At 41.1% G+C, this 22,536-nt stretch overlaps 1 protein-coding gene across 5 annotated transcripts in view; it reads right to left on the bottom strand.

Annotated features, from left to right (window-relative positions):
- Nucleotides 1–14,591, bottom strand: part of NALCN (sodium leak channel, non-selective) — a 290,775-nt gene extending 276,184 nt beyond the window's left edge. For 2 of the 5 annotated variants that reach the window (XM_057494618.1, XM_036893734.2), the window contains exon 1: nucleotides 14,420–14,591. In XM_057494618.1, coding sequence (XP_057350601.1) covers nucleotides 14,420–14,425 — 6 coding nt within the window. In that variant the 5' untranslated portion in view covers nucleotides 14,426–14,591. Of the gene's footprint in view, nucleotides 1–13,742; nucleotides 13,783–13,814; nucleotides 14,200–14,419 lie in introns of those variants that run through there. The other 3 variants (XM_036893731.2, XM_036893732.2, XM_036893733.2) reach the window with 3 other exon arrangements.
- Nucleotides 14,592–22,536: the final 7,945 nt, after the last annotated feature.

Here is a 22,536-nt window from a genome sequence, read left to right on the forward strand (position 1 = left end):
GACTCTTGACATCCATATGTAAATATATGCAGAATATTCAAATTATGCTTGTTCTCTGATTTACTGTAGGGTGGGGAAACATCTGGTGGTCTCAATTTGGGATGCTTTTTGAATGACAGTCTCTTATGTACCCCAAAACTGCATACAGAACCTTTTAGAAATCCTTCAAGATTACACACCTCAGAGGAGGAAATAAAGAGTGGTTCCACAATGTTATTCAAAGGTAATACAAGGAAATTTTATAGACCCAGCTTCTAGCCATAACACCTTCACTGAGCCAGTGGAGACTTATGGATGGCCATTTACAGCTCTTACGATCTGGTCAAAAGTTACAATCTGAAACATGTTTGATGTGTAAATGTGACCTTTTGACATATGAGTTCTATGCTTCTATTATAAATATGCCAATCAAAAACCAAGATTTGATTATGGATTTGTTTACTTACAGAAGTAGACATCTAAAATTTGTTTTTTAAAAATCTTCATGCTGGCTGCATTTGACCCACCAAAACAGTACAACTACAACAGATGATATTAGTCGCCATCCACTTCCTCCCCCACTTTACCAACCACAAACATGCCACCAAATCAAAAAGTGCCCAAGAAAGCCATTGTTCAAATCCCACGGAACCACACTAACCCACATGTACATTAAAACTCAACAACTAGCTCCTGAATCCCTGAAATTTTGGCTGATTTCATAATATTAAACATTATGTAAAGCTGCATGTAGTAAAATAAATTCAAGTTACAAACATCTGAAGAGTTCAAAAATAATTAGGGGCAGTTGATTGTAATCATGTTCCTTTATACACAGAAATACGGTTTTACACCATTCATTCATGTTGAATCAATGTACTTAAGTTCAGCAAACCTATTATTCCCCTGATAAAGACCAGAAGGGATATTTATGTATCCTAGGTAAGCATATTATTTTGATAGGAAATTGCTTTCTGTGTATCTTAGCCTTATCACTATTATGCATTTATAACCCAATACATTTTTTTCTGTTTACAGAAGTTTCCAACATAAGGCAGTGCACTAAGGTTGAAAAGTAATATTTTTGCACTTACTAAAAGTAGTTGGTATTTAAATAGTTCAGTAGTGGGAGGAGGCTGAAGAGTTACAATATATTCATTGATAAATCTTTCACTCAGAAACAGCTAAGACAATTCAGGCCAGAAAGGTACTTTGGTTCACTGCTCTCCTGTAAATGGTTAAAATCCCGTTTTGTATTTTGTAATAGTAATATTTTACTTCTATTGGCAAACAGTTTCCTTAGGTCATGCCAGCCCTTTCTTGATCAAGTTAAAAGTAATATACTTGGTTTTCTTCAACTGTAAGGTGCTTGCAACAAACATGACAGGGCACTCCTTCTCCTCGTAACTCTCTTGGGTTTGCATTAAGTCTTTTCAATCTTCTATCTTCTAATTTGTGGTTTACAGCATGTCCTTTGCCTGCTGTCCCGTGTGTTTGTCATCTATACTTAACCCCTCCAACGAGCATCTGTTCTTACCATTTCCACCACCATCTGCCCGCGTCCGGCTACTATTACTGAGGCTGTATCTGTGCTGCTTCTCCCTCATATATGGGCCATCCCAACACCAGCATTGCTTGAAAACCAACAGGAGAGACAGACATACATCAGTCAAACACCCTTCTGCCTGGCCCTTCCTCTCAATTCCCAGACCTACAGGCCTGAGCTTTGCAGGTCGCCACGTGTGCAGAAGGACTCACAGAGTGTCTTCTGGCAGATTTTCACTGGGACCTCTTCCCTCGATCTAATTCCATTCATGGACAAGGACCCTTTCACTTTCTCCCCACTACCAGAGCCCTTTCTAAGACACGGGACCTCAGCTGTGGACGGCCACAAACATTAACCTTTTCAATACGTCCCGTCCTTCCATCAGAAGTCAGCTCCCAACACACTGACGTGGTCACCCCTGTAACCCAGAAAACCGCTGCTCATCCTCTTGCTCCTCATTCATTCATTCACCAGAAAATATCAGACTGGGTGTCTGGTCCTGCAGTGTGTGCTGATGGTGGAGCAGGGAACAGACAGGCAATGGTGGAGCTTACAAACTGCCTGCTGTATTTAACCTTCTGTGGAAAGGCCACAGTCCCTGTGATTGGTACCTGCACTTCCTTTCAGACTCATACGCACACGCTCCACCTGACTGGGCTAAACATACCCTTACCCCCACCCTCCGCCCTTTCTCCACTACTTTAGCCCCTTTATCCAGCTGTGTCCTCTTTGTCGCCTGCCGCCAATCCCACATCAGTCCGTCCTAGCCCTTAATTCTTAAACAGGTTTTGTCTCTGTGTGTGACTTGTTATAACGGACAGATTTAGTGTTTGGGAATAGAAGTGTAAATAAAGGAAACATACCATTCTAATAGACTCAAGGAACCTTTTTATTCTAAAAAGTCCCAGGAGAAGATAGAAGTCACTGATAACAATCATTTGGTATCCTTACAATTGGCAATATGTCAAAGGCAACTATTCTGGTTACTGAAGTGCATGAACTCTGGGGCCTTTTCAAGTTCAAGTGGAATTGTTTGTCTACCATCTTATTCAAGATCCACACACATTTCACTAGGGGCTTTGATCTCCTAGCTTAGGATCCCTATCATAGTTTGGAAAGGAAATTAGGAAAATGAACTGTTCAATTAGATCCCTCAGAAGTCTCGCCCCACACTTCCCTTCTGTGTCTTTGTAAGAGCAGCCTTCATTGCTAGCCAAGCAGTCTCTTTCATTCATGCTTCATAAATGCATTCATTAAAAAAAAAAAAAGAATTATCCCAGTCATTGTTAGGTGGTGTGGATTTAGCATTAACAAAAGGTACTTGGTGTCCTTCCTCCTTGAATTCCTGAGTGCCCTCTGTACCTGACATGCCAGATGACCCACTTAATTTAAAGGTATAGGAGCTGGTCGATCCAAGGGGAGCCTTTGACCACTGTGCACTCATTTTTCAACCTCCAGCTAAAGGTTCTATTCCTTCCACTATTTATGGCCAGCTCCACACTACCTCCCTGGGCAAGGGACACTGTACAGGTGATTCCAATATGCCTCTGTACCTATGCTATCAGACATGAGGAGAATCATGGCAGCTGCCTAATTGATCCTTTTCTAGACCTCAGACACCTACAGTTTAAATCAAATGAGAAGAAAATAATTTTTTTCATTACACAAGCAATCTAGGTTTGTTGCAGAAAAATTAGAAAAAGATATATAAAACTAAAGTGAAATCTGTCAGGAATTTCACTTCTAGGAACTCAATTGTTTTTGCAAAGTTTTTGTTAAGGGCCTACATTGTGCCAACCACTGGGCAAAGTGCTCGGACAGACAGTAATCAGATAGAATCTCTCCCCTCATAAAATTTCCTTTCGCTGGGACAGCCAATGAGATGTGGATGGATTGTACTTTTGAGTATTTTCTTTTACATATGCATTTTTCCCATGCACTTATGTATTTTTAAATGGCTGCCTAAGCACTGTTTGGTAACCAGCTCTTTTTTCATCTAGCAGTATCCTGTGAACCTCTTTCTCTGTCAATAAATAAACATGCCCAGAACATCTGAACTGCAAATAAATACCACCTTCAAACATCTGCCCTTCCTTGTCTTTATTGACTCCTAAACTCATTTGCATTCCTATACATTATGTGCAAGGCATTACCAGGTAAACAGATATAAGCACATCCTTCTAGACTAGGTACCGGTGTTGAATTTGTAGCTGAGAAAGGTATCCAGCCCATACTTTGGTAGAAAACTGAATTGGATGTTACAGATTTTTTTATCTGAGCATTACAATCTTGATTCTTGTTTCAAGTATTTCCATTTCTCCTATTTTATAATGGCTGCAGAACCCCAAACAACAAGCCACTGATACCTATGTCTGAACAAGAGTTTCCTGTCTGGTCCATGTGCCTATGTAAGTCTTCCATTGTACTTCAGCACATCAAAATAACAATTTGAAGATGAAAGGGGATGCCGATTCCTTAGGCTGGAATTGCCAAATGTCATTGTTTTTGCAAAGTTGGACAGTCCACTTTGTCTGGACAAATTTCCTTCCCGATGGAAGATGTGTCCATCCAGAACAAACGAATACAGCATCATGCAGGGTAAGCTACTGTTTCAAATTAGGGGGAAATACACTATTTTTATTTTCTGTTATCCAAAAAGTAAGCCGCTGCCTCCTCCCAGGGCCCATGGGAGACAGCTGACTGCACCTCTCCCTGCCCGGCTGAGTGACCTCTCACTCCATCTGGAATGGCTGGAGCCCCTCTCCTAGTTCCTCAGGCCCAGAGAGAGCATCTTCCTTCTCTGCTCCGGGCACTGAGGACCAGGATCTGTGCCGTCCTGGCACTCCCACACCTCTCCAGGGGCCCACCTCTGCAGCCCCTGCAGCTGGCCCGTGGCTCTCCCACAAAGGGCTCCAGGGGCCCTGCTTTCTCCTGTTGACTGGGGCTCCATAACTGCCCTTGGTCTTAATCATCAAAACCATTTAAGGGAAAGTGTGAGAGACAGATTTTGATGTACACGTGAATACATATTCCCTAGTCCATGTGCTTTATAAAAAGGAGAACAATCTTCAAACACAAACCACACACCTACCAAAAAAACCTCACCAAAATGTGATGAACTACTTCAGGAGATGGGGATGTCCCGCGGGGAAACAGTGAGGTCATCAGTTGATTTCCTCCCAGATTCTGCTGACTGTCCTGTCAGAAAAGATTCCTTCCAACACCGATGCTTCCCAAAGGTTTAGCATGTACCAGCCTTGTCCTGTGCCTGTCATTCAATTCTTCGAAAACCGTTTTAAATGAGGGAACTTAGGTATAGAGAACAGCCAGGAAATGAACCAAGTCAATGTGTGTTACAGGGCTATTAAGTTAAAAATTAAGTATATTATAAAATCGATAGGTAATATAAAGAAAACTACTTTTTCAACATATTCTAATCATACAACCTGGTGAACATCAAATCTGATGGGATCAGGTATTGTTTGGGAAAACAGGACAGACATTTCTCATCTCTTACAACTGAATCCATTTTGACTATTGAATTCATTATAGTTTTCCCAGCCACACATTTATAAAAATGTCTATTTTTTCTACCAAGAAATCATCAGATTTCTCATCAAACCTATCTAAATGTCACTTTCAGGTTTCTGAAGTCATTATTCATTTATTCAGCCTTTTACCTTAAGGGGGAAATCCTAGAAATATCTTATTATGCTTTTATTATCTTTTCTCTAAATTTTGAAAAAAATTAGAAAAAAAGCAATTTCTAAGTCCCATCTAATAACCTTAGAAGCAAAGAGACAGCTGTTCTAATTTCCTGAAGATGACAGATTTCTTAATTTCCTAGTGTTTCTTTTGTCCCATAGACTCTTGACCAAATACGTTGAGAATGTGAAAACTAGAAAATACCTCTCACCTATGATTCATGAGCAAAAGGGCACATGTTTTTCTTCAGAGAATGTACTAGAGCAGAAAGAAGGGATTCATGACAAGTCCTTTTGTCATACTGCAAATCCATAGCTCAGGACATAGTCAAGCTTGGGACTTTGTTTCGTAGTATTCATTCTTACAGCAAGGAAAATCTAGACTAAATGGAAGAAAGTTAGCAAGAGGCACCTGTTTGTTCAACGAAAAGAACTGTTTAATCTAAAAGTGTCCAATAATAATGGGTTGGGCTATCCAGAGAGGAGGTAAACTGCTCTCTGTATATTCTCAGAGAGAAAGAATACCATGGAGTTTGCAGAAAGGACTTCTCCACTGTCAGGCAGTTTGCAATAGATTACACCCCAAGAGATTTCCAATGATGACATGAATAACATGCTCTTGAAGCTGCTCTAATACGCATTTTATCAGTTCTCAGAGTAGTGTTATGGTCCCAAACTACTATACATAGTTCTATAAGAGACTCGAGCTTAAACATTACATATTCTTTCTTTTCCCCCACTGGAAAGCAAACATTTATTGAAAACTGGCTCTGTGCCTGGCCCTGCTCTAAGGCCTTAATACCTCTATAAAGATGTTTTTAGCATTATCCTTACTCAACAGATTAAAAGTCTGAGGCAAACTTGCCCAGATTCACATGAGTTGGAAGCAAGTTTAGAATCCCTGGGAGTGTGTTTCCTTGGGTGAATGGAGGTATGTATGGAGGAGACAAGGGGAGAGAAGGACAGAGTATTTGTTTTCAAATTCAAGAGGTTTTCTAAAAATTCCAGTTTTGCAACAATAATGAATTTCATTTGTGATTCCTTTACAAGAATTAAAATGTAAAAATGGTTCATTTTTAAGCTTAAACAAATCACCCCTAACATTTGCTGAGGGTTTATGATGTGTGAGGTAAGAGTTGCGTGTGGATTATCTCAGGAGCTTCTCACCATGGCCCAGTGAGGCAGATGTTCTATTGTTCCTATTTTACAGCTGAAGCTGAGATTTAGAGAAGGGATGTGTCCTGCCTGAGGTCACTTTCTGGTCTTTACTCCCATGATACTCAGCTGTCCATGTCGTTCCATCTGACCTTTCCAGGGCTTTGCAAACAGAATCTTCTTCCCCAGAGATCAGAGATAGGGAGTCTCCCACTCTTGCTTCTCCCTGTCTAAACAGTGAAACTGAATTAGGGCCTGGCTTCCCCTAGAACTGCAACGCCAGGCCACCTTCCAGGCACTCCCATGCAAGCGTCTCCTTCTCCTCAGTCCCCTTTGCCCATAAACTTTAACAGGCCAGCTGCATCTTTCCCTCTTACTGGGCCTCTGCTTGGAAAAACGGCAGGTGGCTGGTTCATTTTCTCTCTTAAAGCAGCCTGTCCTATGTCTGCCCTGATGACAGAGCAGAGCAGACCCTGTTAGCTGGAGAATTAAGACTTCATTGAAATTTTGAGCCGTGGGGTCCCAGCAGCCTCTCTGCCTCTCTCTTCAAATGCACTTCTCATCTGGGTGCCTACTCTCTACATCCTGGCCCTCACTAAGTTAGGAGGTAGCCCTGCAAAAACAGTGTTACACGCCTGTCCCAAACTCGGCAGGACTGTAGGGGCCACCCAAGATGTGACCCCAAGAGAGGAAACCAAACACTTCACAGGGTCAGCTCCAAACCACGCTCTTCCTTCCTTTCTTCCTTTTGACAGAACCCTGATTAAAAACAGAATATGGTTCCCCACTTGTTACACTGAGTCTGCTTCCTAAATCCCAAAGAAAAGCAGCAGTGTTTTTTTTTCTGGCTCTTTCTACAAATACCTCAGAACACTTGGCCATTAATTACCTCACCAAGAATTCTGTTTCATTTTTAATTGTGAAAACTGCATTTTCTTTGACCTTTAAAAGTTACTGAATTTGGTAAAGCAATTCTGGATACATGATGATGCCCTGCACCCTTCTGCTATTGCACCCTGCATGCCAAACTGAACCAGCCCAGCGGTACAGGAGGAAGTGGAGTTGTACTTTAGGAGTCATCCCTAAATCACGGTATTGATGACAAATTGAGGCAATCGGCTTGCACACGTAGGCTGAGCAGCCTCTCTCCAGCCTCTACTCAGAAAATTCAGTCAATCCTTTTAACAAGCCGTTGCCATTCACTCCAAGTTTAGAAAGGGTATCCATTTATAATTTTGTGAGTTATTCTGGGTACAGCGTAGGTGTAAGGAACTTTTAAGAAAAGAATATGAGTGAAAAATCACCAGAGGTTGACAGTGTGATTTCTAAGAAGGCCACGTATCTCACTCCCCAAAAGGCTTCCCCAACCTCCAGGGAGCGGCGATAGATCAGGGGTCTTCATCAGCTGATAGTTCAATGACAGACAATTTATCCTGATAAACTGCTCTATCATTTCAATATTACAAAAAATCAGAAAAGGAGATTATCTACTTCTGTTGTGGTTGCTTAATCTTGTAACGAATCTGCAAAGGTTGAACAAAGAAGATGGTTTAAAATAGCTATTCTCAAAACTTTTCCCTACTGGACTTAAATAATATGAAAAATCAAAAGGAGCTATCTATTTTTGTGTGTGTGGTTGATTTTATAATATGAATCCACAAACTGTGGACAAAGAGAGTGAATGGTTTAAGACTATAGTTCCCAAAGATTGTTTAACATCTTAATCATTCAGGGAGGTTTTTAAATATTCTCAACCCTGGGCATCCTTCACCTCAGGCATCCTAACTCAGAACCTTCTGGGGTGGAGTAAAGGAATTTTTAAAGGAAAAAAGGTATTTTTGAAAAACACTCTTGTGATGGTTTCGCAGCCTCCTATGGTACCAACTAGGGATGAGATCCGGGAACACTAATGAAGGGAAACCTCGCTGACATGGCATTGGGAGCCAGTGGGAGGCACTCTCATGCCAACCACTCCTCACCAACTGCAGAACCCACTGGAAGGAAGAGGGGGGCACCTTGCAGGTCCTATTATTTTAGCTACTTTACTACCCAGCAGGAGGAAGCCAAGCCCAGCAACAGCCAAGCCAATGAGAGACACTCACAACTCAGCCAATGAGAAGTCATCATATGTGAGACTTCCAGTTTTCTCCAATGGACTTTTGCTTAGAAAAACCTCCCAAATGGGCCCTTTCTCTATCAATGAGGAGTCCTCTCCTTTATTCTCTAGACTTGCCTATGGCTTTGCTGAAGCTTGCTTATCTCCAACTGTTATCCCCAAATAAATCCAGTTTTGCTAGTAAAATAACTGGCACGTTTATTTTTCAGGTTAACAGATCACTGGTCTTGATGCTAAGAAAAACATTTTAACCCCTATAGAATCAAGACTGGTTGGGACAAAAATAAGAGACTAGTGATAAACAACACAGGCAAAATAGAAATCTGAGACGAAAATTTTAATTTATATGAAAAACTAAGTCTATGTATATACAGTATATTCTATTCTTAAGTTTTCCTCAGGGACTTTTCTCAGAAAGCAACTATGTGGAATATATTTTGTATATAAGAATAAATTTTTGTCTTACAAGAAGATAACTAAGAAATCTGGCTTTTTCTTGGCATTTCGACTGCATTTTCCTGGTCTAGATTATATCCTTAAAATGGCTATTCATTTCTGGAATGGAAGGAGACAAAAACAAATAGTCTGGTTCAACTAATTAGGTTTTCAATTTGCTTTAATTTTTTACTTAATAAAAGTAGGAAATTGTTTTGAGGCTCCCCAGGGTTTAATATTTTTTCCTCCATAAAGTATTGACATATTGAATTGAGGGATATGAAAGAATAATTCAAGAAAAGGTGTGTACAACTCCAACAAGTTCTATTTCTGAAAATTTAAATCCCCTATGTATAATATTTACCTTACTCCATGCTTTAGGTCTTGGCATAACTAGTAAAGGAAGTTTCCATACTTCAAAGATCTCAGCTTTTACATTATCTAGGATTTTTTTTTAACCTCAAATTTTGTAACATATATTCAATAGTATTTAAGCCACTACTGACATGTGTCATGTCTAATATAAATTTGTAGGTTGTCTAATATTGGCTTCCACAGTTTATATTTTTTAGAAATAAGTAATTTAAAAAAAATCCTTCATCTATTTCAGAAGTGATACCTGAAGCTGATCTTCTGTGGATTTCATAATAATAAAGAACAGAAGACAAACAATGAAGCAAAGCGTTAACTGAAAGATAAGTAACTTGTCTTATCTGGCATAACAGACACCAACAAAAATACCCACAATCACCTAAGTTTGAAATTCCAGATTTATTTTTTACACATGCCTCTCTTTCCTCCTGTTGGTTTGATCACCAAGCTCTGTTGGCATTTGTTCCGTGGAGAAATCGCTACCATCTGCCTGTCCATTTCCATTGTGATAGTCTGATTCCAGTTACTCATCCTTACAAATGCATTCCCATTCTTACAAATTGACTCCCCATTCTTATTTTTCTCCCCATTCTGGCCTCCTTCTCAGTTCTTGGCATGCCAATAGATCCCATAGTGGGCTATAGATTAATACGCCTTAAAGACTGGATTGCTGTGACTCCTCCTAGTATTTTCTATCAGGTCGAAAACATTTCTATTTTATAAGGAATTCACTCATGTTTTTAAACACTACTCTCTTTGTTTTCCTCTCTAGTTGTTTTGTTTTCTTTACTTCCTAAGCTGAAATGTTGACCTGTTATCCCATTGTGGATCACAGAACCCTTGGAGGAAGCAGAGCATCTATGGGCCATGTCTCCAAAAATAAACACATGTAAGAATACTTTGTGCTATAGACATAATGTTCTGATACTCGGTATAGAGAGAAGGCTTGTAATTATAAATCTATTAAGGAGAGTAACTTTTATTACTTTGAGGTCCCAGTAAAAATTCTTTTTAATTTGACTGGAATACTGATGGGATATTTTCCTTTTCTTATTTTTTCAAATTCAAAGTGGTCACCAGGCTGTATCTAGATCTTGGCTACTTTCTATTAATTTTTTCTATCTATACAGAAGAAAACAATGATCATCTTTCACTTACAACATGGCTTGTGGTCCGTGCGCTCTGATCTACGGGAAGGAGCGCAGCTCTGTGTGTCTCTGCGGGCTGCTGTCCCCCACCCAGATCATCCTGCCCCAAGCAAGGTCCTCTTTTCACCTTTCCTCCGCATAACTGGAAATAAGGCACCGCAGAAGTGCTTCCTTGAGCTGCCAGGTTCTTACCTTTAGTTTCCTAATTCTCCTCCACCACCCACCCTGGCAGCCCCCCTCTTGCCACTAGCAGGGGGTTTGGGGGGTTGGGGAGGGTCAGTCCCTATCTTGGGAGCACATTCCATCTGCATGGCCTAGCTTGCGGGTGGGGGGGAAGGGTTCTCAAGGAGAAACTGCTTCAAAAGTCAAATCATCCTGTCTTACCAACATCTCCCAACATTAGCCTGCACCCCTTCAGTTAAGGGTTTCTACCTGGAGCTTTGTTCCTTATGTTTTGACCAACTTTTAAGAAAGGAAATTGTGGCCTGAGGCTTAGTTTAGACCAGTTAGTCCCCTCGGTCCAATTCCATCTGTGCTCAATCTACCAAAAATGCCTGGGAGTCTACCCGTAGGAGCAAACCGGTTTCTCCCTGTACCCAGGGGGTACAAGTTTCCTGCTACATAAATTCCTCCATCACTCATTTGAAGTCTGAATAGGAAAGCAAAAAGCAGAATAAACTCCTGACCTCAAAAATCATTTTCCTAAAAGATCCTGCATTTACATACTGTTTTTTTAAACTTCAGCCTACTGCTTTTATAACATGTCTATTTTGGTTTTACTCTAAGAAGTGTATTTTATCTGAATTTCTGATGCATTTGTTAAAGGTCAAGCCTTTATATAATGCCGAAGTCATAAATCCAAGTACTATTTTATCTATTTTTATTCCTGTAGTAGAGGGAAAGTGACTCACAAATACTAAAAGAAAAAGGCAGACTTAGTTCAGAAAACATATGAAGCATCTTATTCAAAATTATAACCTTTAGAAAACCAATTTGAAGATTGTATATGCCCGTAATATATATATCACATATTCATAATAATTGTATATACATAATATATAATATATACCTCCATAATAATTTAGATTATCTATTTTTCCTGGAATATAATTGTTTGGAATTTATCATGAAAACTAGTATAAAAATTGTACAACACCATAATTAAACTACACAAAGTCCTGTAGTCTGCAGACTACAGTCCATACACAGATGTTACAGTCATTAGAGTTAAATTGTTGGGACTGAGGGTGTTTATGCCCTTTTCTCTGTCACCTCTATTATTTCTATCATGCCTGAGTATTTTAAAATTCAAAGGTTAAATTTAAAAAATTTAATGTTTGCACACAAACATTTTGGAGGCCTAAAAACTTGCACAAGTCATTGAGGCAGTCAAGCTCTCAAATACTGATACCATTTTGGAAGAAGGGGCAATTCATAATTTTTTAAGCCCAAGGGTATAGTTCCCAAATCAAAACTAGAAAGTAGGACATCTCACTGTCTGTTCACCTTATTATATGCTTGTCTTTCCTGACAGATCTGACAGGTCGGGGTCTACCTCTTTTCCTCACTGAACCTCTAGCTCCTGGCACCATGCCTGGCTTATAATTAGGATATAATGTTGTGGGTATACATTATTTTTTTTTCCTTTACCAACTTGAAAACCCATATGTGAACTCTTGCCCAGCAATAAGTTTATATGGCCATGATAATTATGAAATGATCTCAGTATCACTGATAAATACAAATATATACATGTGTGCCCAGGTGCACACTCATGCACACACACACACACACACACACACACACACAATGTATGCAGGAAAGAGAAGCAAACGGAACACATTTGAAGGAGATGCTATACTATACTCAAGGTGAAAATGCTACTCAAATATTCAAGTCTTTAAACCACAACCAAGTGTAGGATTTTGAGTGGGATTTTCTCTCATAAAAGCAAAACGTTTTTCCTCTTTTGAATATCATGCAAATCATACCTTAAGTGATAACTGTATTGCCACCATTTCACAAGACACAACTTGTCTTCAATTTTTATAGTAGTTCTAGCATCGTCCTTATCAGTGAAACACATCTGCTCTGCCAAAATGTCACATCTACAAACAGGAATCCTGTTCACTTTTTAATTTTTCCCCCAAGCCTGATTGTTTTCCCTTCCTCTGGTTCTCACAATAGCCGGGTCAAAGTACACTACAGAAGAATGAAAAATCCAACACAGAAAGGCCCACAGAATGAAAACCAAGCAACTTGAAGATACATTTTTGTTGCTTGTTGTAGAGGTTTGAGAAGCCGTGAATTTTATCTAGAACGGTTCCAACAAGCTTTGAATGTAAAAGGCCACTCCTGTTTTATGTCTGCCTGGGGGGATAACCACCAGACTCCACCGTTTCCCACTTCATTTCAAATCAAATTACAGTGTGGCTATGAAAATGTGAATCATAAACAAATAGCCACCTGTTAATTTTTGATCCCTACTAAATGTCTTCTCCTCCGACCTTGGTCTCCTCCTACACAGCTGTCACTGGAACCCAACTCCCCTCCCAGCACCGGGCCTGGCTGATTGTCACGAGATTAGGACAACCTTCCAGGCCTGAACCTGTGTGTAATGGCTACACGCCCTTGATACTATGTTCCCTAAGACATTATGCCTGAAATTTAAAGATTTATCCTACGGTATTTCAAGAATTTATCAGGACCTGGGTTTAGAGTTAGTCAACATCCTGAAAGAGGCAAATGCGAGGGAGAGAGACAACTCCATCCTCGCTCAGGGCTCTGGGCCCACCTTGCCCTTCCTGCCAGGGGACCCGCCTCAGTCACTCAAGGGCTCAGCCGCCAGTGTTGCTTTGGCAGGACGCTGCTTCGCCTGCTGCGCGGCCGCCCTAACCTCTGCTCAATAACGGGGGCCCGGAAGCACGGAGCAATCCGCAGGGGCAAGGGTGGGCCCTCCGCAAACCCGCCGGGGCGGAACGCGCCCGCCCCGAGGCGCGGACAGGCCGTGTCGCCGCTGCTGCCTCGGGCCGCGCCCGCCACCTGCCCCGCCACCAGCCCTTGCCCGGCGGGCCGGGCCGCGATGCAGCGCTCCTGCGCCCCCCCTGCGCACCGCCGAGCCCCGGAGACCGCCTCCCGCCCCAGGCTGGTGGTGCGGGTGGCCCCGCGCCCAACCCCCTCCCCCCGGCCGGGCAGGCGCCCCTCCGCCCCCCGCGCCGCGGCCGCGCCCCGCCCCGCCCGCCCGGGCCGCCGGCACGCGCCGGGCCTCGGGGCCGTGACCGACAGACCTGGAACCGCGGCGCGCGGCGCCGTCAGGCTGCGGCGGGGCAGCCCCCACCCCCGCGGGGACGCCCCCTCACCTCCCGCGGCTCCGTCGGCGCGCGACCCCCAGCCGGGGCCGCGGCGCAGGGCTCGGCGTGCTGGCGCGCGTGGCTGCCCCCCGGGCGGCGGGCCTGCGAGCGGGGCCAGGGCTTAGAGCTTTGTTCCTTTTTGCTTTTTTGTTTAAATCGCAGTTGGCTTTGCCGCAGGGGCCGCGGCGCCGCCGCGGGAGGAGGCCGCGCTGGCGGGCGGGAGCGGCGGGGTCGCTGCCGGCAGGTGACCCCCTCCGGCCGCCCCGGCAGTCCCTGCCACAGCCTCGGCCCGGCTCTCCCCTGCTAGCCGCGCGCGTGGGCTCAGCGGTGCTCGCCGATCGGCCGTGTGCACGGAGCCGGGCACACGCGGGGCACACGCAGGGCGCTGCGAGGAGGCGGCCGGGCCCTTGTGCTGCCGCGCGCGCCGCGCGGTCTGGTCCTGAACGCGGTGTCGGAGGGTGCGGACCCCTTCCACCCTTGAGTCAGAATTGCTAAATCACGGGTGCATCAGTGACACTTCTCATAGTCTTCTAAACATGTTAACATTTTCCCTTAAAACTAAACATTTTGTCTCGAGGATGAGGCCGGATGTCCACTCGAAAATTGACAGTTACCTCCATGCGCTCTAAGTACACCGGGACAGGAAGCTGCGTCTGATGTTTCCCGGGCTCCTAGCAGGGCAGGTGGAGGGAAATCTTAGCCCCTCAAGCAGCATGCCCAGCCCCAGGGGCCAGCCATTCTCTCACTTGCACGGCCCTGAAAAGTTTACGCAGGGGCTGCCTTCTTGCCTCGTAGACAGATATTAAACCCACAAAGGCACCATTGACCAGTGATTTAGCCGCCAACACACAGGAATGGAAGGAGAGCGGAAACTGGATGAAGCTTCCTCTGAAAGAGAAATCAGAACCCCTCAGCAAAGAACAAACCCTGTCACAAAGTATTACAGCCCAAGGGATGGAAGTAAAGTCACAAGTGTACATTTTAAAAATGCATTTTCTGGTTATGTATATTAAGTTACCCATCTTTAAAAAAGTGTACACAGTACATTCACATAAGGCTAACATTAGTTTATTATTATTTAATGGAAATTAAAATAATTGGCATTTTATGAGATACGGAACTACATGGAATAATTTTTTTCTCAAATTTCTAAGGAGTTCAGAAAGACCAGTTCTATAAAAAGGTAGTTTAAATGAATGTTGAAACCATATGGCAATATTCTTTACACCACAAAATAGAAAGTAATTTAAACAAGGTTTATAATGTGTTTAGAAAAACTATTTACCAATTTGTTTCATCATCTCAAGTCACTTCTCTCAATTGTTTGGTCTAAATACTAGTTTATTTCAGTTTGCATCTTTAAAATATATAGCTGTGTACCATTCTTTGGAATTGAGGGTAGAAGAATCAGAAAATCAAATTAATGAACTGTAGACCAAGATAATTACAAATTTACAAATGTTGTGAATGAAGTGATAAAAGCAGCACTTTTACTCATCTCTGCACCACTCCTCACCAATGAGGCCTTTCAGACCCTTCCCTGTCCATGGTTAAACTACTGCTATGAAGTATCTGTAATTCACGTTTAGGGGCCAAGCAGTTCCATGGATGGTGGAGAAAGTCTTTGGAAACCGGAAGGCTTCAGTGAGCAGTGGTGGAGAAGCTCAGCACACCCATCCTGGAATCTGTAGGAGCTCACTGTATATGGGAGTAAGTGATCATCTTAAAAGGCAGATACTTATGTCCCAATATCTCTTTACCCCTTCCACCTGCTCATTATTCCTTCTGCTTTCTTATCAGTAAGATTAGGGAGGATGGACTAGCATTCTTCCCAGGCCCAGGAAGCAATGTAACTATCCTCACTGATATAACCCAATGAAAGTGAATTGCTGCCCTGTGGGTTCAGTATAATTCACAGGTGAGTTTTGCTTGGCTTGCAAAATATTTTCGACCAATTGAAAACAATTATTAACATTTGAAAACCATGAGAGTTTTAGCTTATCATGAAAAATAGAATGATTTGGCCAGATCAGTTTTGCATTTCCATATGGCAAAGATCCGCTGAAGGTGCCCCGCGTCTCCCTTAGACAGGCGTATTCTTTCCTTTTGCTTCTGCCCCTTAGCCCCTTTCAATGTCCAGCCACGGAAAGCATTTGAGTGTGTGAGCCTGTACAGCTAAATCTGCATTCAACAGTATGAGATCAGAGAAGGGGCACTGTCAAACAGAGAAAAAAACAGATACATGGCATTTTGTGATACAGAAGATGAAGCCAGACCAATGTACAACCAAGACAGTAGACTATGAATTTGAGAAAATCACATTCATAGTCATGAAAATGAAATATTTTTTTCTAACTAACTCATCTCTCCCTACTGTTTATTTCCACCTAAAATTAGTATCCCATCTGACACCAGAGTGAGTAGCTGAGAAAACAATAACAATGCTAAAGGGAAACTTAAAAATCCTTAGGGGGAATGTATGTGCTCTACAGGAATATAGGAACCTATTTGACTCTAGAAGTATTCTGTTAGATTAAATTTATGGGTAGATTACACTAAAGCAACTTCCCAAAATGCTCCCTTTTTTTTTTGAGACTCTTGTTAAGATTGGTTTTAATCTGTACACATTTGCTTATATTGTGTGATTTGGGGACTTACATATGGCCCACTTTCCATCAAATTTTGATGTAATTGAATTTTCTCTGTTGGAGACACTTTGGGCAAGGAAATTAAAAGTCCAGAAGACCCACTTAAAAAATATAAACAGGCTAACCAGGAGGCATCTTCTGCTTAGTAACTCATGGATGAGTATGTTCACAAATCAGTCTATGCAGAATAGATGCACTTTGATTACAGAAGGCCTGGGAGAGGTGTCACACACTTTGTTTCCTATACATATATGTTGCTATTATTTTGCCAAGTCTAATGTGATGTGTAGAAAAATACTTTTTTTTTCTTGAGTGGTTCAAACATTTGGGTATTCTTTAATGAAATACTATCTCTAGAACCATAGATTTACTTGAGGTTTGCATGCACCCTGGAGAACGTGGAATGATTGACAGATAATATATTTACCATCTTCTTATCCACTATCATTTCAACCACTGGACACCAGAAAGGGAGTTATAGTGAAATGTTTCCATAGAATAAATTTCCTGGGAGATTTCAATTCTGTTATATATAAAGATTATCAGAAGAAAACAGCTGGGCAAAAAGTTTTCAACTTATTTTATGTCAGCTCCTGTAGGGCAGACATTAAGACCTATTTTGTTCATTTCTGTATTTCTAACAATTAGAACAGTCCTAGCAAATGGTTGTAGTCAACAAATATCTGTTGATTTCTATTGAATAAAAAGTTGGAGAAATAAATTTGTCTACAGGACAGAAATGATCTAATACTGACAAATCCATAGCCTTCAGAGTGTGTCTTACCCAAAATTTCCTAACAGAAGTTGCCATTTCCATTAATATCCCTTCTAAACACATGCTAACAGATAGTGTCAGCTGGCTGGCCAATAAGTTCCTTCTCTTGACCACGTGTTCGGGGCAAAGGCCAATTCCCAGCTCTAATTAACAGCCATATTTTTTCTGTTTCCATTTATAGTAGTTGCTTCAAACACAAGCATGTGATATATTTCTACCAATGGGACTTACAAGGAAAGTATCTAGAAGCTTTTAAGATGTTTTTCTCACTCTTAAAAGGGAACATAAGTCAGACACATGCTGTATTTCCTGAGGAATTCTGGCTGAGTTGTGTGAGTTGGTGAAACTGGGATTTGATGTAGCCATCTGGTGATTGTGAAGAGTTAAGTCTAAGAGGAAAGCCAACAGCCTGAAGGTGGTTGAGCAGGAAGAGAAGAAGAACCTGACCCCTTGATGTCATTGGTGAGCTGCCGAAATGAACCTGAAATTTCACGAACTAAATTTTCTACCAATTATGGGCAGTTGAAAGTATCCCATGCACAAAGGCTGAGCCTGCAGCACACGATCATTTCGAGGCCAAGAGGGTGAGGATGCAGCCATTATGGATAGACACTTCTTTCAAGGAGTTTTGCTGTTACCTGAAGGAGAGAGATAATGTGAGAGCTGAAGGAGGATATGGAGCAAAGACAGTCATTATTACTTTTTACTTTTTTAAGATGGGAGACATAACAGTACCTTCGTGCTAACCTAGTGGATAGGGAAAAGGATGGTGTAGGGAGGGTAGGGAATAAATGGAGCATGTCCTTGAGTAGAAAAGTGGGTGGGGATCCAGGGTCCAAAGGCCGTCTGGCTTGAGCCAGAAGCACAGATGGTTCATCCATTCATTCATGTGAACAAGAAAGAAGCTAGTGTGTAAGGTCCTTACTGCAGGGAAGTGGGCAGAGTTTGGTGGCTTGAGTTTGTGGGAATCATCTTCTAATTAACTTCAGTTTGATTTCAGTAAAATAAGAAGAAACTCATCAAGTAAGGATGAGGATTGAGAAAGGACATGTTGGAGGCTTGAGGAAAAGTAAGTCAAAAAACTGTCAATAGAAGAGTGGGGCGGGGGCTGGCCTGACAAAACACAGTGGCAGTTGTAAGGACCCACTTGAGATGATTGATTTTGAATTTAATATGAGACAGGTATATTTTGTACTAGCTTGTTCAGGTGCGTGGACGGAGCTAATGACTATCAAGTCCGTTTCTGCTGAGGGTGTGGCTTAGGCTGGTGAATAATATAGTATCTTCAAGCCAGTATCACAGTAGCAGTGTTTCTTGTGAAAGGTCATTGATTTTATATCACATGGTTTCTGCCAGTATTATACTATATGTACCTGTTTGGGCTAAAAATAAAAATATATACATAATTTAAGAAGATAAAGTCAGCTGTCTGCTATTTTCTGAAGTCAAAGAATCTTGTGCTCACAGATTTCTTAGACCTCAATAGCCCTCTGTTCAGGGAAGATAACTGCAGAGAGAGAAGATAAATGAGAAAATGTATCAAGGGGAAAAAAATGACAGTCTTATGGAACCGTATCAAGCAAATAAAAGGATTCTTTAGGAAATATGCACTGTGGCTTATCTCCAGAACTACCCCAACTCATTAATCCCAATGACAACCTGCATAGTTGTTTTTGTGATGTTTACAGCTGGACTCTATCAAAATACAACAAGGAGTTGGGGGAAATTTCCAAAAGATAGGGGAAATATGTTCCACTGATATACTACACTATACTAGTTCTTTCCAGTGGGTAAAATGGGCCTATTCTGGCTTCCATTCTGTTTTTTATGGTAATTATTTCCAAACACATATCTTTTTATTTAGATTTTAAGGTGCTTCAAGAGAACAACCTAGCCTATAAGCCTTTGCCTTGTCTAGCACTCTTTACCCAGTAAAGTGCTCAATCAGTATTTGTTTAACAAATTAGTAAAATACCAATTCGTTCACAAATTGAGTTGTTCAAGATTTATATGCTTTGTATGAATAATTTTCCCTTTAATACAATAGGTTTTTTTTAGTGAGACAGTAAAATATTTTTATACTAGCAACTAAAAATTTTCCATTCCCTGACCAGAAACCAATCTCAAAACACAGCCGTGATAATGTCTAATTACTAAACCACCAGGGAACCAACATTTCCTATTTTAGTGTGAAAATAAAATAGAGGATGTTGTTGAATAAGTATGTCCTCATTAGTCTTCAGAAGTTCTCACATTGTAAGACTGGAAAACCCTGCAGAGGCCATTGGATTTAGCATCTATATCTAGGCAGGATGATAATGAAATTATACCAAAAATATTGTTGCCTTTCTTACATAAGAATCTTCAGTGGGAAAATTTTCATAATGTTTTATCCATAAATTGTCAGTGTTAATTAGCAAAATAAAAATTGTGGACATGATCTGGTTGTTGTATCTATATTATGTCTAGCCATTAGTGTAATTGATGTCTGTTACTAAAATTGTGGACTCAAGCAATGGCTTTCTTGTTATCAAAAGCCTTCCTGCAATGCAGTGATCTAAGAGTATATTTATTTTCCCAAACAATAGCCAGAAATCTTCTTTGATTTCCTGCCCTTGTCACATTATAAGTGGATATAAACTGGTTGGTCATCATGAATTCTGCCACTTATTCATCTGTATGCCTATATATTATTATTATTATATGTATATGTTTTGTTTTCTTTAAAGTTTACAAAGACAGCCACTGAATCTAGCCTAATCTATTTTTCTCCAAATTAAGTCATTCATTTCCTATCAATCAATATTCAGTATTGAGCCACAACTATTAGATCACTGAAAATGACCATGTTTATTGGTCATAAACAGTTGAATAAAAGCAATTATTTATGGTTTAATATATTCCATATAACATTAGATACTACATGTAGTACACAGAAAAATATATGATAGATTATTTTAGTTTGAATTTTCTAGGAGCAGATTCTGGATATTTATGTGCAGTTAATTTTAAAAGACGTGCTCCCAGGGAAGATCAACGTGGCAGTAGAGGTTGCAGGATAGGAAGAGGAAGCAGACAAGCAATTTTGCAGTTTTAGGCACAGACCCAGAGAGAATAGGATTTATCAGGCTTATGTAGGGGAATGCTGGATTATAATTTATACCTCAGAGTTACCTAAACTAGGCAAACTTGCTATGCTTTCACCCAACAGTCATGGGTTAATGGCTTCAGGAGATTAAATGGGGTAGGGAGGAGGGGACAGGTGAGGAAATAAAAATGAAACATCCAGGCACTCCTGATTCTGCACTTACTAACAAAGTGGTGCCACTAGTCTGAGGGCGGTGCCTTGAAGAAGATGTGCAAGTGCTGGTCTTTGCAAGTACACCAAAGGGACTCCACCCACATCAGCAGAAGCTGTGACCCTGAAGTGACCCAGCAAAGCAGGGCTGCTACCTATGGTACAGCCAACACATATAGGGCAGTTAGAGTACCATGTAAGAATTACTTTAATAGCTGTCACTGTAAGCCCAGTTTAAGTTGAGACTCTCAAGATTATATGGGCTGAAGGAGACTGCACCGACTTGTGGAAGGCATTGAGCTAAAGTGGGTCTTTAAAAATTGGGAAGATTTAACTGCATGAAGGAGAAGAGAGGGCATTTTGAGTGATTGAAAAAGTATACTTTTGCATATTGGGAAACACATGTTGAGAAGGAGTTTAGAAGTACAGACGTTTTGTTAGGGAAGAAGACCTGGGAAAGGGGAAGGAAGGAAGCAAGACTGGGCAAGGGGAGCCCTCGGACTGTGACGCTGACCTGGCATTGCTCTGTGCCAGCTGCACAGGAGGCTCTTGAGCAACAATTGTCCCTTAGACGATGCCATATCAGGCAGAAATTGCTAGGCTTTATCCAGTCAGTGACAGTCCCTCCTGGGAAGAGCATGACCTTGGCTAGAATGCTGAGGTGGTTCTCGGAAGGGGCCACAGCTGGTGGCTTTCAGCAGCCCACACTCCCCCCAGGTGATTAGCTAATCCTCTCTTGAAGGGGGTTCTAAACAATGTTTCTCCATTTCCTGACTAAATGCAAGATGTCAGAAATTATGGAGGCATGTGACACAGTATCATTGACTTCAGGAATGGAATAAAGAACAATTTTTAATCATGAGAAACATTAGAAACTATAAGAGATATTCACATTTGGTCTGTCTTCCTTTAAGTATTTGTTCTTGTATCTCAAACCTGGTGTCATACTTGATGGCCCTTAATAGCTGCATACTAAAATTTGTTTTGAATGAATAGCTGGTAGGTAAATGTTGCTAAAGGAAAAGTATGGGAATGATCTGCTGTTCAAGCAGAATCAACACTGAATTACCTTTGATAAGTGGCAGAGAAGGAGAAAGGACTAACCAAAATGGAGGATATGGGCACAGGACAAATTTTACCTTCTTTGTCATTTGACCTAAGACCAATCCTATTCCCAAAGTAGCCACTGACTTCATACACAAGTGCTTGATTTGTAATTTAGTAACATTGTCTTGGTTTATTTGCCTGACTTTTGCAAGAAACGTATTTCTACTTCATGAAGTTGTCATAAGGATTAAGTAAGATAAAATATCACATCTTGTTGATTCTCAGAGGCAAATGTTCTATTCATGTTTTTAACAAATCTGAATCAGATCAAAGCAATTGATGACATCTTGCATCTCTATTGGCCAAGGCAGTCATGATGATGCACAAATGTCCAAAGATTTATTCTTGCAACTTGCAAAATGGTGTCAGCCTCTCGGAATAAAACCCCAGAGATAGTAGCACTCTTGAAACCAAAAGGGCGTGATGACCAGGTATGCACCACGGTGATTCACATGAGCTGAGTGAAATTCTAGAAGTTGGAACCAAGCTTTGGCTAGCCATACAAATATGTTCATAACTCAACACAGGAGGAGTTCGATTTCTTTCACAGATTGTTTTAAGTAAAATCGCATTGTCAACACTTAACACAGAATATGATGTGGTATGAAAAACACAGTCATACAATTCTAAGTTGAACAGTGAATAGTTAGATTTTGCAAATAAGTTTTAGGAATATCTCAATCAATTTATTTCATTTGTGTTTTCTCTTTTATTTATGGAATACAGAAATATGATAAAAATGTAGTTTTAGAAACCCTCAAAGATCTCTTTCAATAAGTTTAAAATAAAAAATAACTGATAAGAACACACATCATGGTTTAGTTGGCCACATCTTTTTCTTTCTCAGTGGTACATAGAATGACAATGAGTCTTACAATGGATGGTTATCTTACATTTGATGAA

Source organism: Manis pentadactyla, chromosome 17 (genome assembly GCF_030020395.1).
Source record: "Manis pentadactyla isolate mManPen7 chromosome 17, mManPen7.hap1, whole genome shotgun sequence".
Classification (NCBI taxonomy): domain Eukaryota; kingdom Metazoa; phylum Chordata; class Mammalia; order Pholidota; family Manidae; genus Manis; species Manis pentadactyla.